Source organism: Cannabis sativa, chromosome 5, assembly GCF_029168945.1.
Source record: "Cannabis sativa cultivar Pink pepper isolate KNU-18-1 chromosome 5, ASM2916894v1, whole genome shotgun sequence".
Classification (NCBI taxonomy): Eukaryota; Viridiplantae; Streptophyta; class Magnoliopsida; order Rosales; family Cannabaceae; genus Cannabis; species Cannabis sativa.
In genome coordinates, this window is record NC_083605.1 from 148,531 (window position 1) to 171,729 (window position 23,199).

Genomic DNA, 23,199 nt, shown 5'->3' on the forward strand with positions numbered 1-23,199 from the left:
ATAAATTAGATAAATACATTGAGAATAAAAAAAAATAATGTAGAGAGACAAAAGGAGCTTATCTGAAATTCGGTATTGAAAAAATTAGCTCAATATTTATTTATTTATTTATTTATTTTTTGAAAAGAAGTTTATTAAGAAATAGCTTCCACCATTACAATGTTCTTTAAAAAAGAAGGAGCATTCAACTCATTAAACAAACAACTTACAAGGAGTATTCAGCTCAATATTTATTTATTATCATATATATATATATATATTGTAACTATATAACATCAAAAAAATTTTGAATAATTTATAGTACCGATAATTAAATTAAAACAAAATACGTATGAGAAAATATAATCTCGTATAAAATAAAATATATAAATTTCATTTTTGGCATTGTAAACTACTTAAATTATTTTTTAAAAAAATATTATTACCGTTAAAAATTAAATTTAAATATTTATTTGCAATTGAAAGTTAAACAAATATTTATACTATAAATTATTCTTGTCTATATTGAATAACATTTTACATCAAATTAATCTTAAAAATTAAATCATATAATCTTAGGCTATTTTTAATGGGAAAACTCAAATTCAGTATTAAATCAATATCAAAAAACTATTATATCAATACTAATTTTTTTTTTCAATTTCAACAACAAACAATACTAAAAATTACACCAAATTTTATATTATTTATTTATTGTTTTATTAATATAATAAGAATATTTTAATATTAAATATATGTAATTATTTAGTTTTTCTTTTTTTAAAGTATTATTTAATTATTATTTTTTTAAAAAAATAGTGTGGTCTACAGTGTCTCACTAAATTTAGTGGAATGCTGTAGACAAAGCTATTTATGAGTATAGCGTTAGTGTCCCATTAGAATAAATATAGCGTGAAATTACACTATATTTAGTGTTTTAGAGTTGGGTTGGAGATGAGCTTAGGAAATGTGAGAGTATTTGTAAAAGCTGAAAATGGAAGGAATTAAACATAGGAGTGGTGATTTTAATGGATTAGTGGGCAAGTGGAGTGAAACAAAGATGACCTAAAAGTTTCAGACTACCCTACCCTACCCTCTCTCACCATCACGGTCACCAATCCCAACCCCAACCCCAACCCCAACCCCAGACCTTCCCTTCTCACGGCCTCCACCGACGCCGGCCTCCTCTTCTCCATTTCCTGTTCTCACACTCCAACAGGTAGGTATTACTACTAACCAACATTTTCTCTCTTTTCTTCCATAACTCACTCAATCAATATTGTCTCTGATTTATGCACTTAAACATTAATAAATGTGGTTTTGTGATCCCCAACACTCGTAAAAATTTGATTTTTATTTTAGTTTACTGAGCTTGAGTTGTGTTTAAGCTGAAATGGCAAAACCTAATTAGAAACTGTATGGAATTCTGAGATTTGGGTTTGGTAGTTTTTGAGATGAATTAATTAGGTTTAATTTATGCAGATTTATTTGTTGGATGTTGCAACACCATTTTTACATAATCCAACCAAATCAATCGATGTACAGCCTTAATAGTAGTCATGGCTGTCATCCCACTTCAACCATTGGCTCTTGCTCAGGCTCAGTCTAGACGTCTTTCCACTTGTCACCGTCATCCTAGCATACCCATTACTGGGTTTTGTGCTTCATGCCTCAGAGAACGCTTGGTTGGTATTGAAGCCTCTGTTAACAACGACACTCCCACTCGAAACCAAGCTGGTTCTGGTGCTGGTGCTGGTGCTGCTTCTTCTTCTGGATCAGAGCTTCGTCGTAGTAAATCATGCAATGGACCCAAGTCTGAGGTCTTTGCTAACCCTTCTGACCCTACCAGACGTAGGTCTTGCGATGTTAGGGCGCGGAATAGTTTGTATAACCTCTTTAATCTTGATGATGAGAGGAAAGGTACAGCTGGAAAGTTTGAGGTTGAGTTGGGGAATTTAAGGTTTGAGTTAAAAGAAGAGGACAGGAATGGGAATGAGGGTGAGATTAGGGTTTCTGAGCATGGATTGCTTGATGAGGAAGATGGTTGTGAGTTAAGGCCTATGAAGGAGTTTATAGATCTTGAATGCAAGAAGAAGAAGAAAGGTACAGGGAAGGATTTGAAGGACATTGCCGGGACATTTTGGGTTGCTGCGTCTGGTTTGAGCAAGAAGTTGAGGAAATGGGGGCGAAAACCGAAGGGCAAGAAGCTCAACAACGATGATGACAATGATGGTGGGGTTTTAGGGGTTGAGAGATGTAGTCCTAGGCATTTGAGAGAAACCCAATCAGAGGTTGGAGACTATGGGTTGGGGCGTAGGTCTTGTGATACCGATCCAAGATTATCCATGGATGCTGGTCGAATGTCATTGGATGAATACAGATACTCCTTTGATGAGCCTAGAGCCTCTTGGGATGGGTATTTGATTGGCAGAGCTGCATATCCACGGCTAACTCCAATGGTCTCGGTTGTAGAGGATACCAAGCTTTCTGATGGTGAGAATGAGAGTTGTGTATCAGACACGAACTTGGTCAAAGATGGAGAGATGAGTCCCGGGGGTACAGCTCAAACAAAGGACTACTACAATTCAGAGTCTTTGCCTTTGCAGAGGCGCAGGAGGAGTTTTGATTGCTCAAACTCCTTGCATAGGAAAGGGGGTTTAGCTGAAGTTGACGACTTGAAGTTGAATTCGAACGCTAAGGTCTCTCCAGCAACAACTGAATTGTTCTTTGGCGCTAAATTGCTTATCACTAATAGAGATTTGAGGGATGCCAAGTTGAAATCTGTCAAAGATGAGAGCTTGGAGAGTGTTGAATCAACTTCATCTAAGGATGCTGCAGATTCGGTTCCCCCAATTGGGCGAACTCAAAAGGGGTTGAAGAAATCACAAGGGTGGCAAAGAAAGTGGAATTTGTGGGGTCTGAACCTGATGCAGAAACAGCGAGGCGATCAGCCAAAATGCGGTCTTGTTAACGAAGAAGATATTTTAGTTGGAGGGAATGTGGCTGATCCCACGGTCCCTAATTCTTGGGAGAATCTAAGGAGAGTGGCTAATGGTGAAACCAATGGATCAGTAAGTCAAAAGCTTATACGTAGCTATAGTGTCAGCTGTCGAAAACCCACCTGCAAAATCGATGGTTTGTTGAGTAATCCAAACGCTGGTGGTGAGACCAGAGGCATTTCGGTTAAGAAAAGAGAAGATTTTTCATTGCAGCGTAACAGGAGTGCTCGGTATTCACCCAATCACGTCGACAACAATGGTCTATTGAGATTCTACTTAACTCCATTGAGAAGCTATAGGAGAAGTCAATCAGGAAAGAGTAGGCTAAAGAACACACATTCAATGGCCAAGAATGTTTTGTAAATGTTTCTTCCCACTTTATTTCAAGTATTCATGTTGTAAAGTCATAAAAAAAAGTTTAATGTATTAGTTTTTCTTTAGTTTAAACATATTACTATATTGTTATTTCAATGGCATATCATTTTATAATAGTTCATTATTATTCCAATGCTTTGACTAAATAGGTTGACTTCAAGTTCATTGTTTAAACAAATGATAATTTTCCAACTTTTCAATGGAAACCTTTCTAGAGATTCTACTCCAATGAAAAGTTGGTTCTGTTCTAGAATAGTAAAAAAATTTCTTACTTCAATTATGGGACATGTAAGAAATAGTGGCTATATAAGCCAATATATCAACTCAATTACATCACAAAACAAAGTAGGGACATGTAAATAGTGACTTGAGCTTTTCAATTATGTTGTGTGCATTATTATTATTATAATTATTAGAAGCTTGAGTGTAACTCACTCTTAAAGATTAGACAAAGATATTATGAATTTAAAGCTTTAGCAATCATCACTATTAGTAGTAGTAGGTTTCAACTACACTTCTTTAAATCATAATGTGATCTTTTATTATGTACACACAAGCAATTACTTAATAATTTTGTGTTATCTGCATTTATATAGGCAACACTTCAAAAATAGGAGTCACCCTAAATTGTCTAACACGATTTTTTAACTAAGTGATCTGAATTCAAAAAAAGGATGCTTTTAAGAAAATATCATAATTAGACATCACTAATTAGTGCAACATCTTCTCAAACTAAATTAACTCATTGTTTAATTTAAGAGCTTAAGGGTCCAAAAGTAAAAGTTAAATTATTTTTTTATTAGGATATTATACTTTAGAAGTGTTTTTAAAATTATAATTTTTTTAATAGAAATAATATTTTTCTTACATTTGAATAAAGAAAAAATAAAAAATTTATAATTAAAAATGGAGAAAATGGACATTTTCAAAATTTTATTATAACTTAAAAAAAATTGTTAATTTTATCAAGCTTTTTGATAAAAACAAAAACAAAAACAAAAAATCTAATATATTATGGCTTTTTCATTTTTATACTTCAAATCTAATCCCTGAACGATTTTTTTTTAATAATGATTATTATCATTATTATTATTATTATTATAAATAAAAAAATAGGAATGGATCAGTCAAGGAGGAGAGTAAATTAAGGAAATATTTTCTCCACCTCCACCACTTTTACGTTAAGTGGATTTTTTTTAAAAAAATAATAATAATTGATTTTAGACCATTGTTTCCATGCACACAACTTTGGCTGCAGAGTAAACCAACCTTGCATCCTCCGTATTTAGAAAAAAAAAAAGATAAGTTGTATAAGCATAAGCAAAGTTTATAGAAAAACCAATGTTGATTACAGGTTGTTATCTTATTTCTAGGTGTTTTTCGAAATAAACACACACTCAGCCTTATTAATATGAGGGTAAATAATGGTATAAGTATTAAAGTTTTAAATTTATAAGCGGCATAAACTCAATAATTATTTTAGTGACAAAAGTACTAATGTTTGTAAAACTGTAATTTTGATCCAATTTTATTAGTACAGACTTCATTATAAAGCCCAAATTTAAATCATCATAAGTTTGAATGCAAACATGTAGTATCAATTAATTCTAAATATTTTTTTAATAAATTCAAAGGAAAAAAAAATTACAGTTTTCACTGACATTGAGTACTTATGCTGTTAAAAAAAATCATTCAGTTTATGCTGTTTATATACTCAAAACTTTAAGTACTTATGCCACAATCAACCCTTAATATGAAATATAAAAAGAATATAATTCAGTCATTCATAGAGATACTCAAATATCCTATTTCAATTAAGCTATGAGCAAAAGGTATTATTTGATTAAGCTATGAAGGAGTCAAACGAAGATACATCTTTAGCTTCAATCCTTAAAATAACAAATATCCTATTATTAATATTATTTATCTTAAACATTATCAAAAATTATTTACACTAGCTTTGTTACTATCTGTCAAATTTAACCAAAATAATTTTTTGAGAAAAAAAAACTTAATAGAAATAAAAAAAAAAAAAATTCTCTTAAACCAATAGATTAAGCACTTTCAATATCTTTTATTTCTTTAAACTTTCAAAATCAATAATAATAATAATAATAATAATAATAATAATAATAATAATAATAATAATAATAATAATATAATTTAAAAAACGCGATATTATTATAAATATCAATATTAAATTCCACAAGGAAAACCTATATATATTGGTAATGATCAATACGTACTTAGGTTTTCTTAGGTCCTTATAATAATATAACTAGAATCATTTATAGTAAGTATGATGGGTTTCCTTATAAAAAAACCAATATGGGACTTGATTTTGTGCCTTTCATTTTTTGTAATGCATTTTTAAGTCACATACATACGACTCATTTGGCATTATATATTGTGGTATTTTTTTTATATAGTATAATAATATTTTACAATCAAATAATAATAGCTTAATAGCTTAAAGATTTAGGTTCAAACTCATAATTTTTCCCTTTTTCCCATCCCTCCCTCCCTCACCATTAGTGGCTTTATATATATTGTGGTATATTTAAATAATAGCAACAACAATTCAATAAATATTGTGTTTATTTATATTGTTTATAAAATTTTGGGTTTATTTATCCTATATTAAAATTTAGGATATAAAGTATTTTAGGCCAAAATATGAGATATACCTATCAAGTATACATTTATACTTTAGTTTCTATTTTTTTGTTTAACACTTCCTTAAATCTCAAATGAAGAAGAAAAAATTAATAATACAATTTTCATATTTAGATTTAATTTCGATTTATTATAATTTTGATCATTTTATGTCTTTTTTAAATTTTTATAGTTATCGCTATTGAAGAATCCAATATTTATATATGATTCAGATCACAATGGCATATTTATGAGTTAGAATATATATATTTTTGAACAAATAATATGATATAACAATTAATGTTAAATTTAATTTGAGATATATTTGGGATATATAATATTATTAATGGTGTTCTCTTTTTAAAATGGATCGAGCTTGGGATGAAAATAATAAGATATTACTAAGAGCCTTTGCAATGATTAATCGTGTGTTGATTAAAAGTGTTCAACTAAGTAATAATGTTGAGGAAGATTGTTGGTTTTGGTGGAAGGAAGTTGTTGCAATGATTTGTTGGTCTATTTGGAACGTTTGTACCGACTTTAGAGATAGTAAGGTCGGCAAGGAATTTGGTAACTAAGTTGTGATAATTTAGTAAGCTTAATGTTGATGCTACTATATTCGAAAATAAGACTAAGTTTGGAGTCGGGTGTGTTGCTTGAGATCATGAGTCAAGACTGGTGCAATGTGATTGTAGAGTTCGATAATCTTGTGAGTGTTCAAGTATTATCGAGTATAGTTCATATGGTCTCTCAATTTAGTTTTTCGGTTGAAGATTGTCGTTTATTATTATTCGCATTGTCCAATGTTTCTTTACGTTTTGTTAAGTGCTCTGTAAATAGTGTTGCTCATTGTATTGCAAGGGCATCTCATTCTCATTATCATTTAGGATGTAATTTGAGAGTAGATAATATAGCTTCTTTTTTTTTAGAGAGAGAGATCAGAAAGAGCTTTTGATTTAAAAAAAAAGTACACAATATTGTATTGAAGTTACGTGCAATGCACGTATACTTAGTTACATTTTTATTTTTTTTTATTATTATAACTTTTAATTATTATAATATACAACATTATTCAAAAAAAAAAAATATAGTGCAAATATTAGAAATAGTTCTCATATCAGTAGAGTGAATCAACCAAAAGACAATAATGAGTAAAAAAAATGGCAAGAAAGAGAGCAATGAAAAAGCTGTTAGTGGACAGCAAATTAGTAGAATAATTTATAATTTTTTTGAAATGTTATTATTGGCCTTTATAATAAGGAATATTATAAGATGGAAATGAGAAAAAAAAATTGATTGAAAAAGAAAGTATTATAGATAAAAATAATAGAATTTGTAAAGTAAATGCCATTTCTATGTATGGATGTGTAAAAGAAACCTAAAAGAAGGAATATGATTATGTTGAAGATTTTTCAAGTAATTGCATGGTTCAGTAGTAGTTCATGAACTACATACATACATGGATGGTATTGAGGAACTTTACAAGAATTAATAGTTAAAATGATGAGTTAATAATGATCAGAAGCATATATAAAAGAAGATATTTGATATACATATATACATATATATATGCCTAAGCCAAGTATCTATCTAGCTAGCATTGAAAATCCATAACTTAGGTAGCAATGAAAAAGAAAAGAAAAGGTTAAAGAAGAGCATTAAGCAGAAGAGATTTAATGACAAAACAAATTTGGAAGACCATAAGTTTAACAACACATGAATCTCCACAAAGTCCTATTATGAGTTTTATGCGTTCAAACTCTAAAATATCAAACCTGTACATACATACAATTTTTTAAATAATATCATATGATGAAACATCCAGTTACCCAGCTCGAATTTCATAAAAAAAAAAACTACACAAAGATGTATATTTATTATATATATAAACATATTGCCAGATCATATACCTTTGAGGCTAAAATAATAAGCAAAGATAGATATACTAACCATGCATGTATTTGACAAAGAAACAAACCAATACTATAACAAAAAGAATTTTGTATGACTTTCTATTACAATCTTTATTAATGTTATGAGTAATCACAAAAGCTCATTAACCAAAATTGGTTGTTGTTTGTTATCTCCAAAATAGGTAGGTAGGTAGGTAGGGTTGATTAATTAATGTAAAATAGAGTTATTAATTGTTTTCATATATGTATAAGCTCGTCCAGGGTATATTATCTTTCTTAATTATCTTTTTTCGTGATTTTTCTTAATACTTCTATTCTAGTTACAGATTTTTCTTTTTTCGTCTGCAAAATCTTGAGATATTTCAATGTGTGTTATACTAATTAGATAATGAATATTAAAAAATCTTTTTCAAAAAAAAAAAAATATACTATAAAAATTAATATATTCGAATATTTGCCCTCCTTAACCTACCTATATTAGTATTAAATCAATAAATTAGTTATTTTCAATATTTTTTTTTAGGAAATAATATCTTTTATTTATTTATCAATAATAAAAAAAAAAAAAAATCCACGAAAACCTATATATATGATCAGAGTTTAATTAGCTTCTGCTTTTCTACTTCTGTGAATATCAATAATGGCGAATAAGAAGAATGAGGGGCAGCGTTTAGGCATTACAGATCCCATCTCTTTGACTGGACCAACTTACTTCGATCTCTGCAAAACCAAACAACTTCAAAACGTACTTACTTTATTTATCATTTATATCACCTAAATTTTATCTCAATTTTATGTGAAATTAATTGATTTGTTTGTACTGGATGTTGATCAGTATTTGGAAAATGCTCAATTGTACGAGACTCCTGATGAGGCTCTCGCCAGGGAGGAGGTGCTCGCCAGACTAGACCAGGTGATTTTTCTTTTTTGAGTTTTGATTAGGTTATAATGTTTCAAGGTTTGGATTTCGGTGAGGAAAGAAAGAAAAAAAAGTAAAGAAACATTGTAATGATAATCATAATTCTACTCTAGCCTTAGTGTTTTTCTTGTTTTGAAATGTAACAGATTGTGAAAGTATGGGTTAAAAGTATTAGTCGAGCTAAGGGTTTGAATGAACAACTGGTGCGTGAAGCCAATGCAAAGATTTTCACTTTCGGCTCTTATAGATTGGGGGTAAGCCTTTCTATTTTTACATTTGAATATTATGACTACTCTGTTTGTTTTCTTGATAGGTAGATGACAGGTTTCTCTTAATTCTAGTTTAGACTTTAGTGTAAAACAAAATTTAATAGCTGAAGTTCGATAAATTTATTTCTATCAACAATCAAGACACAAACAAATAAATAATAAAAACCCTTAAAGAAATTCAATCCAGCATATTCAATCTTTTCAAGTGGATTGGTCTCTCCAAGTCCACAAGAGTCTACAGTTTCTCTAATTTCAAGCTCTCCTTACAAAAAGACTCCTTCCTTTCCCCTAATTATAGACAATAGTTAGAACTATCTAATACCAACTAAGATAAGATCCACTATGAACAAGACAACTCAGCCCTAAATTTAACAAAATATACACACACACACACACAGAGTAGAAAAGTAGCAGAAATATCAATGAAACAGTAGCAAGAATGTGGGAGCCCTTAGGCCTTTTTTGTTTTGCAAATAGAGCTTAATTCAATACATTGCATACCAAATTTACTCTCTTACTCACCTATATATAGTAATTCCTCACTCACACTACCCGACACATATACCCTTCTTATTTACTATATTCTAGCTCTCCTAAGGCCTAACAAAGAATAAAATAACAAAAAGACCACAAAAACAAAAACACAATGTTGTATGTACTCCATTTACAAAACTTATAGGAGTCTTATCAGTGTATGACCTAGATTTTGCTGTAAAAGTAGAAACTGTTGATTAGGATATTTCTTCACCTAATTTAAAATGTCTTTGATGTTTCATTTAACACCACACTAATAGTATCTTGTCACTAACTTATTTATATTATGCATCTTCCTTTTATTTATTTATTTTCTCTGTTTTTCGACAGGTGCATGGGCCAGGTGCAGATATAGACACTCTCTGCGTTGGACCTAGATATGCAACAAGAGAAGTGAGATCTAGTTTCCTCTTTTGTAACACAAACACTAGTAAATTTACTTCTTTTTTACTATTTTCTGAACTTGATAATCAAAATTGGACCTATCAATTATTGGATGCAGGAAGATTTCTTTGGTGAACTAGGTAGAATGTTGGCAGCCATGCCTGAAGTTACAGAGTTGCATCCAGTGCCTGATGCTCACGTTCCAGTTATGAAGTTCAAGTTTAGTGGGGTTTCAATAGATTTACTTTATGCTAAACTGTCACTCTGGATTATTCCTGAAGTAAGTATTTTATTCATGATGATTGTTCTCTTCATACTGTTTGGTAGAAATAGTCCAACATTACTTATATGTGAAAAAACAATACCATATATCATTACCATTTAGTTTTGAAATGAAAGTTCATGCACCTTAACCACACACGTCCAAAGGGATGCTAAAATTTGGCTTTGAATTTTGTTTAATGGTTGTCTGGTGAAATTATGGTAATGGATTTAACTAAGTAAATTTGATGATTTCAATTGTTTCTACGGTGACTTATAGTTATTTTGGAACAGGAACTAGATTTATCACACAACTCAATACTGGAGAATGCAGACGAGCAGACAGTTCGTAGTCTGAATGGTTGTAGGGTCACTGACCAGATTCTACGATTAGTTCCAAATATTCAGGTTTGTTTATAGCTTTGTTAGGTTGGACGTGTGTGTGGATACACCTACAATGTTTCATTGATCTTATCTTGTTTTCTTTTCTGTATGCAGAATTTTCGCACGACTCTAAGATGCATGAGATTATGGGCAAAGTGTCGTGGTGTTTATTCTAATGTATGCTTCAGATTTACACAATACACCTTATCTTTTTTACGGATTTGTGTTTTATTACGGGAAAAACAACGGTCTTTTTTAGAACAACAATCTTTTTACTAATTAGAGTATGTTTATTTAATCATGGCCAGGTTACAGGATTTCTTGGTGGGATAAACTGGGCTTTGCTTGTGGCTCGAATATGCCAATTATATCCTAATGCATTGCCCAGCATGTTAGTATCCCGATTCTTTCGGGTGTATACTCAATGGCGATGGCCCAACCCAGTTATGCTCTGCAACATTGAAGAAGGATCTTTGGGGCTTCAAGTTTGGGATCCAAGAAGATATCACAGAGATAGATATCATTTAATGCCGATAATAACTCCGGCTTATCCTGCAATGAATTCCAGCTATAACGTCTCGTCAAGCACTTTGCAAATTATTTCGGACGAATTTCAGAGGGGAAATGATATCTGTGTGGTATGATCATTAATGATAACTTTGAATATTGATCTCTATGGCTTTCTTCTCCATGCAATTAGTATCGTGATTGTATTCTTAGGCATTCCTTTAACAATATGGATTTGCAATAATTAATCAGTTTTGAAGTTCTTTTCTTTTATCTTTCTTTTGGTATTAGTATTCCATTTTTCACTTTATTGGCTATCACTCATTTATATTCGGAAATGGAAAGGGTGACAATTTAAGTTAGACACGATAACACGATTCGAAACCTGCACGAGTTAAACAGAGTTTGGTTCATTTTTGAGTTAAAACTCTCAACCCGAAAATGACTTTGTAAGAGTATAGTATACACTCTTAAATTTATTATATTTATTGTATGTAAATTATATTTCTTAGTTAAATAGGACATAAATATATTAAATTGCTCATACATCGGTCGTAACAAGATTACAAACATGTTAATGAGTCGATAAATTAACAAAAATTAAACATAATTCCTTATTTACATATATGGTTAAACTCATGTGTAAGGTTAGATGGGATGGACTTGAGTTTTAGTTTTTGACACAATAATAAATAGGTCATACCTAAGTCTCGATAAGACATAATTTACGAACACGAATTGTCACTCTAAATACATGTTATTTGTGGGAGTTTTTTTGTTTACTAAGTTTTATTAAAATTTTTACTTTTCATAACTAAATTTAGTGTTTTTTAAAATTGCACTTGAAGGCTATGGAGTCGAACAAGGAAGACTTGGAATGGGATACCCTGTTTGAGAGATTTTCCTTCTTCAAAGCATATAATAATTATCTACAAATAGACATCAATGCTGAAAATGGTGATGATTTGAGACAATGGAAAGGTTGGGTTGAATCTCGTATACGTCAGCTAACATTGAAGGTACATCCTATATATAAATATATATATATATATGTTCTGTTTCTGCTCTTATCTAATGATCAAATGTTTGTAAATTATTCAGATTGAGAAGCACACTTTGAACATGCTCCAATGTCACCCCCATCCTGGTGATTTTTCAGACAAATCCAAACCTTTTCATTGTAGCTACTTTATGGGTTTGAAAAGAAAACAACAAGGACCTGGTTTGCCAAATCAAGATGGAACCTTTGATATTAGGGCAACTATTGCAGAGTTTAAAGGGATAGTACTGAACAACTATACTTGTTGGAAGTCTGGAATGGAGATTCGTGTACACCATGTTAAAAGGAAAAACTTACCTAGTTTTGTGCTCCCTACTATCACCACTTCTAAGGTAATTTTTATCGTTAAATACTAACTGAATAATTACTGTACAACACTATATGTAGTGATAATTTTCTTTTTTCACAATTTCAGGTCACTAAGCGCCTGGCTCGCTTACCCTCAAAGCCGGGTATGGATACAAGGTGCGCTTTGGAAGTAAAGGCGTATGGACATGCACAACAAGCACCAGTTAATAAGACAGATGAAAGTAATAAAGGTGGTAAAAGAAGGCATCTTGAGGATAATGTTGTTGAAAACAACATGAGAAATGTGAAGTCTAGGCACTCAAGCTCTAATTCCATTATTAGTGATAGTTCTTCATCCATAAAGATGGACAGCTTAGCAAACACTAGATATCAGAATGGTGAGAGTGAAGTATCATCATCATCATCATCATCAAGCAGTTCGCCAACTGAAAAAACTTCACCACCACCACCTCCACAGCAAGCTGTGTTAGAAGAGCTTGAAGATGATTTGGAATTGGAACATACAAGTAAAGTGAAATGCGAGATGAAAGGCTTAAAGGTATTTATTTCTATTGTGTTATTTTTAATCTGTTTTTCTTTTTTGGTGGTTGGTAGACCATAATGATCGCAAAGTGAAAATCTATAGTTGTTTTGCGAGTATAATAATAGTCGTTTTATCACAATGTAATTTTACAAAAATACTAATAAAATTTGTATGATCTTTTGAAGCCTGCTGAACTTATGGCACCACCAATTTTAAACAAGTGCTTTGCTTCTGTACCACGTGAGAAGCCAACCATAAGGTATGAAATAATTATGTGTACCAGAAAAATGATCATAAATCTAATTATTCTTACAAAATGGAATTGAAGATTTGTTGTAACTTTTATGAAATAATTATTAATTGATCCTCTTTTTTCACTTTTGCAGATTGATCTTCACTTCTTTGTAGGCAAAATCTAGTAATGTATAATAAGAAAAAGTCATGTACCATCTTTTTCTTATTACCAAGCTTTTTCATTATGCCTGTGTATGTCATGCAAGTTGAAATCTGTCAATGATGAGAGCTTGGAGAGTGTTGAATCAACTTCATCTAAGGATGCTGCAGATTCGGTTCCTCCAATTGGGCGAACTCAAAAGGGGTTGAAGAAATCACGTGTGGCAAAGAAAGTGGAATTTGTGGGGTCTGAACCTGATGCAGAAACAGCGAGGCGATCAGCCAAAATGCAGTCTTGTTAACGAAGAAGATATTTTAGTTGGAGGGAATGTGGCTGATCCTACGGTCCCTAACTCTTGGGAGAATCTGAGGAGAGTGGCTAATGGTGAAACCAATGGATCAGTAAGTCAAAAGCTTATACGTAGCTATAGTGTCAGCTGTCGAAAACCCACCTGCAAAATCGATGGTTTGTTGGGTAATCCAAACTCTGGTGAGACCAGAGGCATTTCGGTTAAGAAAAGAGACGATTTTTCATTGCAGCGTAACAGGAGTGCTCGGTATTCACCCAATCACGTCGACTACAATGGTCTATTGAGATTCTACTTAACTCCATTGATCTTCACTTCTTTGTAGGCAAAAGCTCGTAATGTATAATAAGAAAAAGTCATGTACCAAGCTTTTTCAGTATGCCTATGTATGTCATTCAAACTATCAAGTTCTTTAATCATCTTGTTTCGAAAATTGATGATATGGTTCGAAATTTTTGGTGGGATTTTAAAAAAAGGAATCACGGGATCCAACTGAAGGCTTGGGACAAGTTGTGCCTTCCTAAATCCCGTTGTAAAGGAGGAATCTCTTGAGCACATGTTCTTCAATTGAAATTTGGCTTTTCACCTATGGCGTTCATCCTCGTGAGGTATCTTTTCTGTCTCTGATACAAATTACAGAGCATCCATTATCCCTACCTCGTCTCTGCTCCACTTGGTTGATTGGTGCCCTCCTCCTCAAGACTGGCTCAAACAGAATTGTGATGTAAAAGTGGGGATGGAGCACATGTGTATTGCAATTGTTGCTAGAGACCACCTTAGTGAGGTGGTTTGGGAGAATACAACAAAATTGAATTTTTCAGACGCACTTTGTGGTGAGGATGTCGTGTTTGCTTGGCTTCGGAGTTGGCAAAGGATGGATAATGGCTACAAGTTTATTATTGTGGAAACTAATTCTAAAATAGTGATCAATTCAATCAATGGCGTGAAACCTAGATGAAAAATTAGAAACTACTCTTTGTTTTGTAAAAGAATCATTCTTTCCTTTGTAGACTATTTATTTTGTAATACTGTCAGAACTTGTAATTTTATGACCCATAATGTAGTAAAGTGGGTCTTTACACACAACTGGTTTGGTCGTTTATCTATATCGTCCATTCCTAAGAACATACTTTGTAATGACCGCGAGGTCTAATTTTTTCTAATCTATGAATGCTTATTTTTTAAAAAAAGAAAAAGAACTTTTTCTTATTAATAGTTTTTAGTTTATATATATATTTTGATCAACATATTAGTATATATATTTGTGAATATGTAATTTTTTAGGAGGTGTTTTGTAAAAATTTTTAATTTTTAAGCATCTCTTTAAATGTAGACTTAGTGATCTTCAGCATGAGATTGCTTGTCTCCAATCCACTATCCCTCTGAATATAGGGATGTTGCTGGGAAGATTGAAAATCTTCAATCTCAGCTTAGCTTGATGCTCTTCTTTACAAGGAAGAGATTTATTGGAGGCAAAGGGCTAGGATTTACTGGCTTCAAGTTGGGGATAAGAACACTAAATTTTTTTATCGTTTTGCTTCCCATAGAAAGAAGAATAATACTATTAGGTTTCTAAAAGATGACAATGGTAATTTTGTTGATAATTTTGAGGATATTTGTGCCTTAATCTCCTCTTATTTTTCTAACCTTTTTCATTCTGACAGTGGTAATGCTGAGTCTGCGAATATGATTCTGGAGTGCTTAGGTCCTCCTCTTGAGGACTCTGAAGTTGATTTCCTTGGTCAGCCTTTCACTATTGATGAGGTTAGGAAAGTCATTTTTCATCTTTCTGGGATAGGGCCCCTGGTTTAGATGGTCTTAATGCCTATTTTTATCAAAAGAATTGGCACACGGTGGGCTCTGATTTTGTTAATGCTGTCCTTGACTGCCTTAACAATGGGGTTGATTTTTCTGATCTCAATTCCACTTTAATTGTCCTTATTCCTAAAAATAGCATGTCACTTCTGTTAAGGACTTTAGACCCATTAGTCTTTGCACAACCTTTTATAAGGTTGTTTCCAAAGTTTTAGCCAGTCGTTTAAAAACTGTGTTAGATAAAATTATCTCTCCTTTCCAAAGCGCTTTTGTGACTGGCAGGGTCATTTTTGACAATATACTTATTGCTCAGGAAATTGTTTATACCATTAACTCTAGAAAGAGTGGTAAATGTGGCTGGGCTGCCTTAAATCTTGACATAGCAAAGGCTTTTGATCGAATTGATTGGTATTTTTTGAAGAGTATTATGCTTCATTTCAACTTTCCTATTAGTTTTGTATCTCTTATCATGAGGTGTATAACTACTACTTGTTTTTCCTTTTTGGTTAATGGGCTTGTTAAGGGCTTTGTTAAGCCTTCTCGTAGACTCAGGCAAGGGATCCTTTATCCCCCTATCTTTTTATTCTGTGTGCTGAAGGCTTATCATCTCTACTTCATGCTAAACAAGTGAAGGGTCTACTCAAGGGGGTTACTATCTCTAGAAGAGCACGTTCTATTTCCCATCTTTTTTTTGCTGATGATGGTCTCATCTTTTGCTCTACTAATAGAAACTCCTGTTCTTCTCTTTGGGATGTGTTTAACGTTTATTCTAAAGCATCAGGGCAGATTATTAATGTTTCTAAATCTTCTATCCTTCTTTCCCCAAATACTTCCCAAACTATCAGAGATCTTTTCTTCAACACTTTCCATCTTGAAGACAGACCTTTCATTAGTAAATACTTAGGTCTTTCTCAGTGTCTTCCCAAATCTAAATATCATTCCTTTTCTTTCCTTAAAGATAAAGTTCTCTCTGTTCTTTCGAAGTGGTCTGCTAAGTGGTTTTCCAAGGCAGAGGCAGGTAAGGAAATCCTTCTCAAGGCTGTTATACAGGCTATACCTGCTTATGCGATGGCCTACTTTAGGTAACCTGTCAAACTGTGTAAAGGAATTGAGGCTACGATGGCCAGATTTTGGTGGGGTTCTTCTGTGATACCAAAAAAATTTATTGGAAATCTTGGAAATCGGTTTGTCAATCAAAATTTTTGGGTGGGCTTGGTTTTCGGTCCCTAATTCATTTTAACCAAGCTATGCTTACTAAGCAAGCTTGGAGGATCTTTAAAATCCCTAACTCTTTGCCCTGTCAAGTTCTCAAAGCTAGGTACTTTCCAAATTCCTCTATATTTGAGGTTACTCCTGGTCATATCCCTTCCTACTCTTGGAGAAGCCTTCTTTGGGAAAGAAATTTGATGGCTTCTGGTACCATTTGGAAGATCAGGGATGGTGAACAAATTATGACTCTTGAGGATTATTGGCTACCTCATAATAAATTTCTACACTATAAGGATAATGTCTCCCTTGAATCTTGTATGCTTTCCCATTTCATAGATGATTCCGAATCTTGGGATCTACCTACACTTAGGAGACATTTTGATGAAGCTGTTGTTCATGATATTCTTGAGGTGCCTGTCTCAGGTCACAATGGAAAAGATGATCTTATTTGGTCCAGGGAGAGTTCTGGTCTTTTAGTGTTATGTTTGCCTACCATTTGGCTCTCTCTACTCAAGATATTCCCACTTCTTCATCTTTTAATGATTCTAAGAAATTCTGGAGTAAGATTTGGAATTCTAAAGTTCCCCCAAAAATAAAACATTTTGTTTGGAGAGTTGTTTCGAATGTTGTTCCTGTTGCCTCCTTCCTTTTTCAAAAACATGTTATTGACTCTCCTATTTGTCCCATTTGCAAGCTTTGCCCCGAAACTATACAGCATGCTTTGTTGGATTGCTCTAGATCGAGGAAAGTTTGGAAATCTTCAAGGTTTGTGACTTATTATTATAAATATAAACACCTTGATACTCATATGTTTTTAATGAGTATGACCGATGCTCTTGACAGAGATTATGTTTGTATTTTATACTGTTAATTGTGGGCTCTTTAAAATCAGAGAAACAATATCTTTTACAGACATAATGCTATGCCTGCTAATGATATTTTTGATTGGTGTTTTAGCTTTTTCTTTAAGTATCTGGATGCACAACAACAGCATAATCAGTCAAATATTTCTACTCCTGTGCATACCAGGCCAACACCAAATTCTTTTAAGGATAATTTTCAGGTTTATACCGATGCAGCCATCGATCATCAAAACAAGAAGCATAGTATTGGGGTTGTTGTTTTGAATGGATTGAATCAGGTTGAAGCAAGTTTCTCTATGGTTGAAGCAAAGGCATTTCTTTATGACATTCAATGGGTTCAAATGTTTCATCTTCCTGTGGATGTTCTTAAAACAAATTGTAAAACCATTGGATAAACTTAAATCTTGTACCTAGAATAATAGTTCTCTAAGAACTTGTTATAGTTCAGTCCTAACTTAACTGTTAGTCATGTTAGTAGGGATTTAAATGTTTTGGCTCATAAGGTTGTTAAGTTAGGTTTATGACTAGATAATGAGTTAGTTTGGAATGATTCTCTATTTTCCATGTAACTTGATTGCTTTGTACTTATTGTTTATCTAATGAAGCACAAGTTTATTCTCAAAAAAAAAAAAATCCTTCCAATAAAAATATTTTAATTTCAAGTAAACACTGTTTTATTTATTTTATCTTTATTAAGACTTAATCATTAAGTGAGTACGCTTCAAGCAAAAATTACTTACATGTTCATATACTAATATACTAGATTTTATTATATTTTTGACAAATTTTTAATACTAGATTTAGTCTTATGAATTCATTTTTTTTCCATTTACACAATAAATTAATCTCAATTTTGGTCAATTTTCCAAATACATACATACATATACTAAAAGTGTATTTGGAAGTAATTGTATAATTACTAGAAACTATAATTACTAGAGTAATAATTATACAGTCTAGTAATTACATTATATTTTAAAATACAAAGTGTGTTTGAATATGAGGTAGTAATTACATATGAATTCCTAATATCTTGTCTAGCAAAATAATTAGGTAATTACACGGAAAAATAAAATTTTTTAGTAGTTAATGTTTATAATGAAAAGTTTTTAGTAATTACACTCAATTCTCATGAAGGTTATAAAAATTGGTGAGTGTGATTAGAACTCCTCAAGTACCTCAAATTACACTATTATAATGTAATTACATGGTCAAACAAACATGTCAAATTGTGTACACAAATTCCATTACACCGTGGCTTTCCAAACACGCCCTAAATCTATTTCTTAAATTTAGACAAAAAGGTATAATTATTAAATTAAAGGAAAAGTTTAAAAAAATCAACTGCCAATAAATATAGCAATCCATATGTTTATTAACATTTAATTACTAATGCACTTTATTATATGAAAAAAGTTTTATTTCCTTCCAAACAAACCTGAAAAATTGACAAAAATTTCTTCAATTCTTATTAAGTTCAAGCATATTAACATTGAGATATTTATGATATGACTCACTGATAAATGAGATTGCTCAAAACTGAATCACAGTAACAAATATAATGCATTTTTCATGAATTAACTTGAGTATAATTATGAAAACGTACACTGCATTTTCTTTCAAGTAAAGGGGAATGATAGTTTGTCCTTCGACAGCTGAATGTTTCGATCTCATTCGATTCATGAAAAAAAAATTGATTTCAGACCATTGTTTCCATGCACACAACTTTGGCTGCAGAGTAAACCAACCTTGCATCCTCTGCATTTTTATAAAAAAAGACAAGTTGTATAAGCATAAGCAAAGTTTATAGAAAAACCAATGTTGATTACAGGTTGTTATCTTGTTTCTACATGTTTTTCGAAATAAACACACATCCAGCCTTATTAATATGAGGGTAAATAATGACATAAGTATTTAAGGTTTTAAGTTTATAAGCGGCATAAACTCAATGATTATTTTAACGACAAAAGTACTAATGTTTGTAAAATTATAATTTTTATCCAATTTTATCAGTGCATACTTCATTATAAAGCCCACATTTTAAATTATCATAAGTTTGAATGGAAATATGTAGTATCAATTATTTCTAAATATTTTTTTTAATAAATTTAAATGAAAAAAAAATTACATTTTTTACTAACACTTATGCCGCTAAAAGAATCATTAAGTTTATACTGCTTATATACTCAAAACTTTACGTATTTATGCCGCAATCAACCCTTAATATTTTTTTTTGAAAAGGAGACAGAGGCCAATGTCTTAGACTGGCCCCTATCCGATAAATAATGAAAAACCTCACTTGTGGCGGAGGAAAACCGTGGTTACATGAGTTTAAGTATGATTCAAATAATTTTTGTTTGAAGAAAACCAAAAAGCTGTAGAAAAGCTTGTGACAGCAGTCACAGAAACCCAAGGTTATTACAACAGCACACTCCAATCTCTGCTTAAGTCTAAAAAGGAGAGATCTTCAAAATGTTTCGTTCTGAAGATCCAAGTGACAGTCCAGATATATAAAAAAGAACATAATTCAGTCATTCATAGAGATACTCAAATATCCTATTTCAATTTCTCTATGAGCAAAAGGCATTATTTGATTAAGCAAAAAGGAGTTCGACACAAATGCTTGTCATACCTGCAATTGAGGCCAAATCAAGAACATTGGGGACGTTAGCCTCAGCTTCAACAGCAGCTTTTGAAGCTGCAATGCCGACTGCCAAGCTTTGTATCACATCCAAACCAGCACAAATAGAAGAAAGAGTCCCACCAACCAAGCAATCACCAGCCCCGGTAAGCCTCACAACTGATGCAGGAAGAGCCGGAAGATGGATAGCAAATAGAAGAGTCTCTGATTTTGCACAGTCAGAGAAAAGTTTACGAGGACAGGCTGAAGCGACGGTCTTATATAACTTTCTTCTAGTAACATCTTGTTTGTACCCTTCATGATCAACGCTTGTAAATCTTGGCTCTCCATTAGAGCATAACAACATTCCTTTCGAGCCAAGTGTGACAACAACAAATTTGATACCATTTTTCAGCAGTACTCGTATCGCGGGTTTTAGCCTTTGGAGCAAAGATTCTATGTTGTCACTTTCAAATGGAGAGAAAGAAAACTCGCTTCCACCAGTTAAAGCGTTAGCCATGGAAATAAGTTCATATTCATTTGGCGAAACAAAAGTTACCTGAACAAATCCACCATAAGACTTGTCAATTGTTATAAAAGAAAATCCATAAAATAGAGCATATGATGATCTTGATATAATGGGAAAGTGGTGCAACACTCACATACTTGGCAACCGACACAATTCTTCGAGATTTAGCAACTGATACAGGCTCAAACCACACTGGAGTATTTGATGATGCAGCTACTGAGAAAGTGAAAGGAACCCCATATTAACAATATATTAATTGAAGAGAACAAAAGGAAATTGGATAAAGAACAAGAGTTTATGAAAATTACTTTGGCAAGAAAATTCTAGAGCTGAAAGATTCAGATTTGCATCAACCATCATAACAGGAGCAGATTGTATGTTGTGCTTGAATTTCTGGATCCAATCTGGTGTAAGATACTTTTCCTACACCATGCATCATAAAATCATCTTAACTCAATGGAAATAACTACATTAAATAATACAAAGATCAATTTTTGGGAGTGCTAATATTATGCTGCCAAAATCTAATCCTTCGTGTTTAAGTACTTACAATAGCTTCCACGCTTGCAACACCAGCCGCCACCTCTCCAGTAACATCAAATATGTTGCTTACAACAGCAGTCTTGATAACATCCTGCCTCAGAATTCCTACTCAAAAACCATTATTCCTAATAAATAGTTGGAACTTACAATGGCCCAAACATTTTAGAGATAAAACACCAAATTTTGATGAGAGAGAGAGAGAAACTAATTTATGCAACATGGAATTAAAATGAGACCAAATCAGAAGTCTCAATGGACTAAGGATAAAAATGCAAGCATATTTGGGGTTACCTTTGGTTGATAGCTCAGCATATTTCCAGTGATCCAGCAACATATTTCCTTGGCCAAGAAAATATACATTCAGTGTCACAAATACTAGTATATTTATACAGCTGAATTTTAAGCAGCAGATAAAATGGCATGAATAAACTTATGTGTTTAAAATCTCTACAACTGAATTGGTCATGATGAAAAATAAGAATTTAAGCATTTCACTCTCCTTTGAGAGACAACATTAATGGCCTTGCACTAAGCCTGTGAATCAAAAATACTAATTTTCAGTATAGAATACTATAAATTACAGTGAGAATGAACAATGGTAGCAAAGTACCTGCCATGTCAAGACCCAAGACACTAATCATAAAAGGTTTTGTTGCAAGCTTTGACATGCACTCTGCAACATTTCTTGCTACACCACCCAATACATAGTTTATCTGAGAGTAAAAAGATCCCAAAGGAAAGAATTATAAAATTCTCATATATTGTAACAAGAACCTATTATCCGAAAGAATAAACAAGTATTTTTCCGCTCTAAACTTTGTCCATAATAAGTTTCTGCCCCCCCAAATTATTAGCGATGTTAAATATTTCCCCTCAGCTTTGAACATTACTGAAATATGAGACTTTTATTAGATTTCGTTAAATTTCTATTAAATAATTAACAATTTTACCTCCGGAAGTATGATCACTATCATATTTTGCCCCCGGAACTTTTATTTGCTTTAACAAAAGGGGTACGATTTGACACTCGAAAAATTTGAGGGGCAAAATATGATAGTTCATGGAGAATATGGGCAAAAACCCAATTTATTCTATCTAAAAAATGCCTCTAATAGAAATTGCAAATCCATTCCATTAAAACAAAGTTTAAGCTACAATGAAATGGCAGCCATTAATCCAAATGGGCATTACAACAACATGAAAATAATGCATTTTTCATAGCCATTAAAAAGGACTGGAATCAACATATATACATAAATACATTATTAAACAAGTGATTGAAGTAGAAATTAAAAGAGTAATTGTATACCATTCCAGGAGTAGTGGTCCTTGGACTTGCAGGAGTTGAAGGAGTGGCATGAATGTCCAAAACCATACCACCAATGATCACAGGCTCAAACACTTCACTTTCCAATTGCCCATTACTGACTAAACCCTTTCTCACAAAACATAACAATAATAATAATAATCAAACACAGGAAATCACCAACCAAAATGTAAGAAACTAAAAAAGGAGATTACAATAAACTCACTGGTTGAAGAAAATGATTGGGTTGATATGGCAGTAAAAGGTGATGAGAAATACAATCCAATCTTCTGCGAGCAGTGCTGCTGTCCATAATGGTGTTTTGTTTGTCTTATTTTGAGTCTCGATTCAAACAATTAACAGTAAAGAGAAGATTTTTCGATTGTTGTAGCCTTGCCACCGCTATTGTATATTACTCCGATCAGGGCTGGCCGCCGGCCACCTCTGGATTTAGTGAGTAAATTTCAAAAAGTCAAAATTAGTTGATAATCTTCAAGTAAATATAATTGAGTTGACTTTTATCTCTAATTTCTAGATGTTTT

At 32.3% G+C, this 23,199-nt stretch overlaps 3 protein-coding genes across 7 annotated transcripts; 2 read left to right on the forward strand and 1 right to left on the reverse strand.

Annotated features, from left to right (window-relative positions):
* Positions 1–929: 929 nt before the first annotated feature.
* On the forward strand, positions 930–3,486 carry LOC115716592 (protein OCTOPUS). Of its 2 annotated transcripts, none has more exons than XM_030645422.2 (2): positions 930–1,202; positions 1,462–3,486. In XM_030645422.2, exon 2 carries the CDS (start codon positions 1,539–1,541, stop codon positions 3,339–3,341), a length of 1,803 nt encoding a protein of 600 aa, XP_030501282.1. In that variant the 5' UTR covers positions 930–1,202; positions 1,462–1,538; the 3' UTR covers positions 3,342–3,486. The 2 variants fall into 2 exon arrangements, with proteins under 2 accessions (XP_030501282.1, XP_030501281.1); XM_030645421.2 differs by having other exon boundaries at positions 930–1,198.
* A 5,015-nt stretch (positions 3,487–8,501) lies between these two features.
* On the reverse strand, positions 8,502–23,178 carry LOC133037696 (pseudouridine kinase-like). 4 transcript variants are annotated; one of them, XR_009687744.1, is made up of 10 exons: positions 22,884–23,145; positions 22,661–22,786; positions 21,962–22,064; positions 21,643–21,690; positions 21,359–21,456; positions 21,117–21,231; positions 20,942–21,024; positions 20,292–20,838; positions 19,266–19,417; positions 8,502–8,641 (listed from the first exon to the last, which is right to left on the reverse strand). XR_009687744.1 is itself a non-coding variant. In XM_061115082.1 (9 exons), the coding sequence occupies exons 1-9, from the start codon at positions 22,968–22,970 to the stop codon at positions 19,359–19,361; spliced, it is 1,266 nt and encodes a 421-aa protein (XP_060971065.1). In that variant the 5' UTR covers positions 22,971–23,178; the 3' UTR covers positions 19,058–19,358. The 4 variants fall into 4 exon arrangements, 2 of the variants coding, with proteins under 2 accessions (XP_060971065.1, XP_060971066.1); XR_009687743.1 differs by lacking the exon at positions 8,502–8,641 and adding an exon at positions 18,973–19,097; XM_061115082.1 differs by lacking the exon at positions 8,502–8,641 and having other exon boundaries at positions 19,058–19,417; positions 22,884–23,178.
* LOC115717439 (nuclear poly(A) polymerase 1) lies at positions 8,562–13,594 on the forward strand. Its single transcript, XM_030646426.2, has 13 exons — positions 8,562–8,666; positions 8,757–8,834; positions 8,987–9,094; positions 9,974–10,036; positions 10,146–10,307; positions 10,583–10,696; positions 10,787–10,849; positions 10,981–11,310; positions 12,028–12,198; positions 12,281–12,571; positions 12,655–13,086; positions 13,257–13,330; positions 13,458–13,594. The coding sequence occupies exons 1-13, from the start codon at positions 8,562–8,564 to the stop codon at positions 13,477–13,479; spliced, it is 2,013 nt and encodes a 670-aa protein (XP_030502286.1). The 3' UTR covers positions 13,480–13,594.
* Positions 23,179–23,199: the final 21 nt, after the last annotated feature.

Bases quoted from the DNA above. Each gene is read 5' to 3' on its own strand.
- LOC115716592 (XM_030645422.2), top strand. From the start codon at position 1,539: ATGGCTGTCATCCCACTTCAACCATTGGCTCTTGCTCAGGCTCAGTCT.
- LOC115717439 (XM_030646426.2), top strand. From the start codon at position 8,562: ATGGCGAATAAGAAGAATGAGGGGCAGCGTTTAGGCATTACAGATCCC. The intron at 10,308-10,582 runs GTAAGTATTTTA...ATTTTGGAACAG, and splicing joins CACTCTGGATTATTCCTGAA to GAACTAGATTTATCACACAA. The intron at 13,087-13,256 runs GTATTTATTTCT...GATCTTTTGAAG, and splicing joins GCGAGATGAAAGGCTTAAAG to CCTGCTGAACTTATGGCACC.
- LOC133037696 (XM_061115082.1), bottom strand. From the start codon at position 22,970: ATGGACAGCAGCACTGCTCGCAGAAGATTGGATTGTATTTCTCATCAC. The intron at 21,691-21,961 runs GTACTTTGCTAC...TTCTTGGCCAAG, and splicing joins CTTGGGTCTTGACATGGCAG to GAAATATGTTGCTGGATCAC. The intron at 21,025-21,116 runs GTAATTTTCATA...TCACTTTCTCAG, and splicing joins TCTAGAATTTTCTTGCCAAA to TAGCTGCATCATCAAATACT.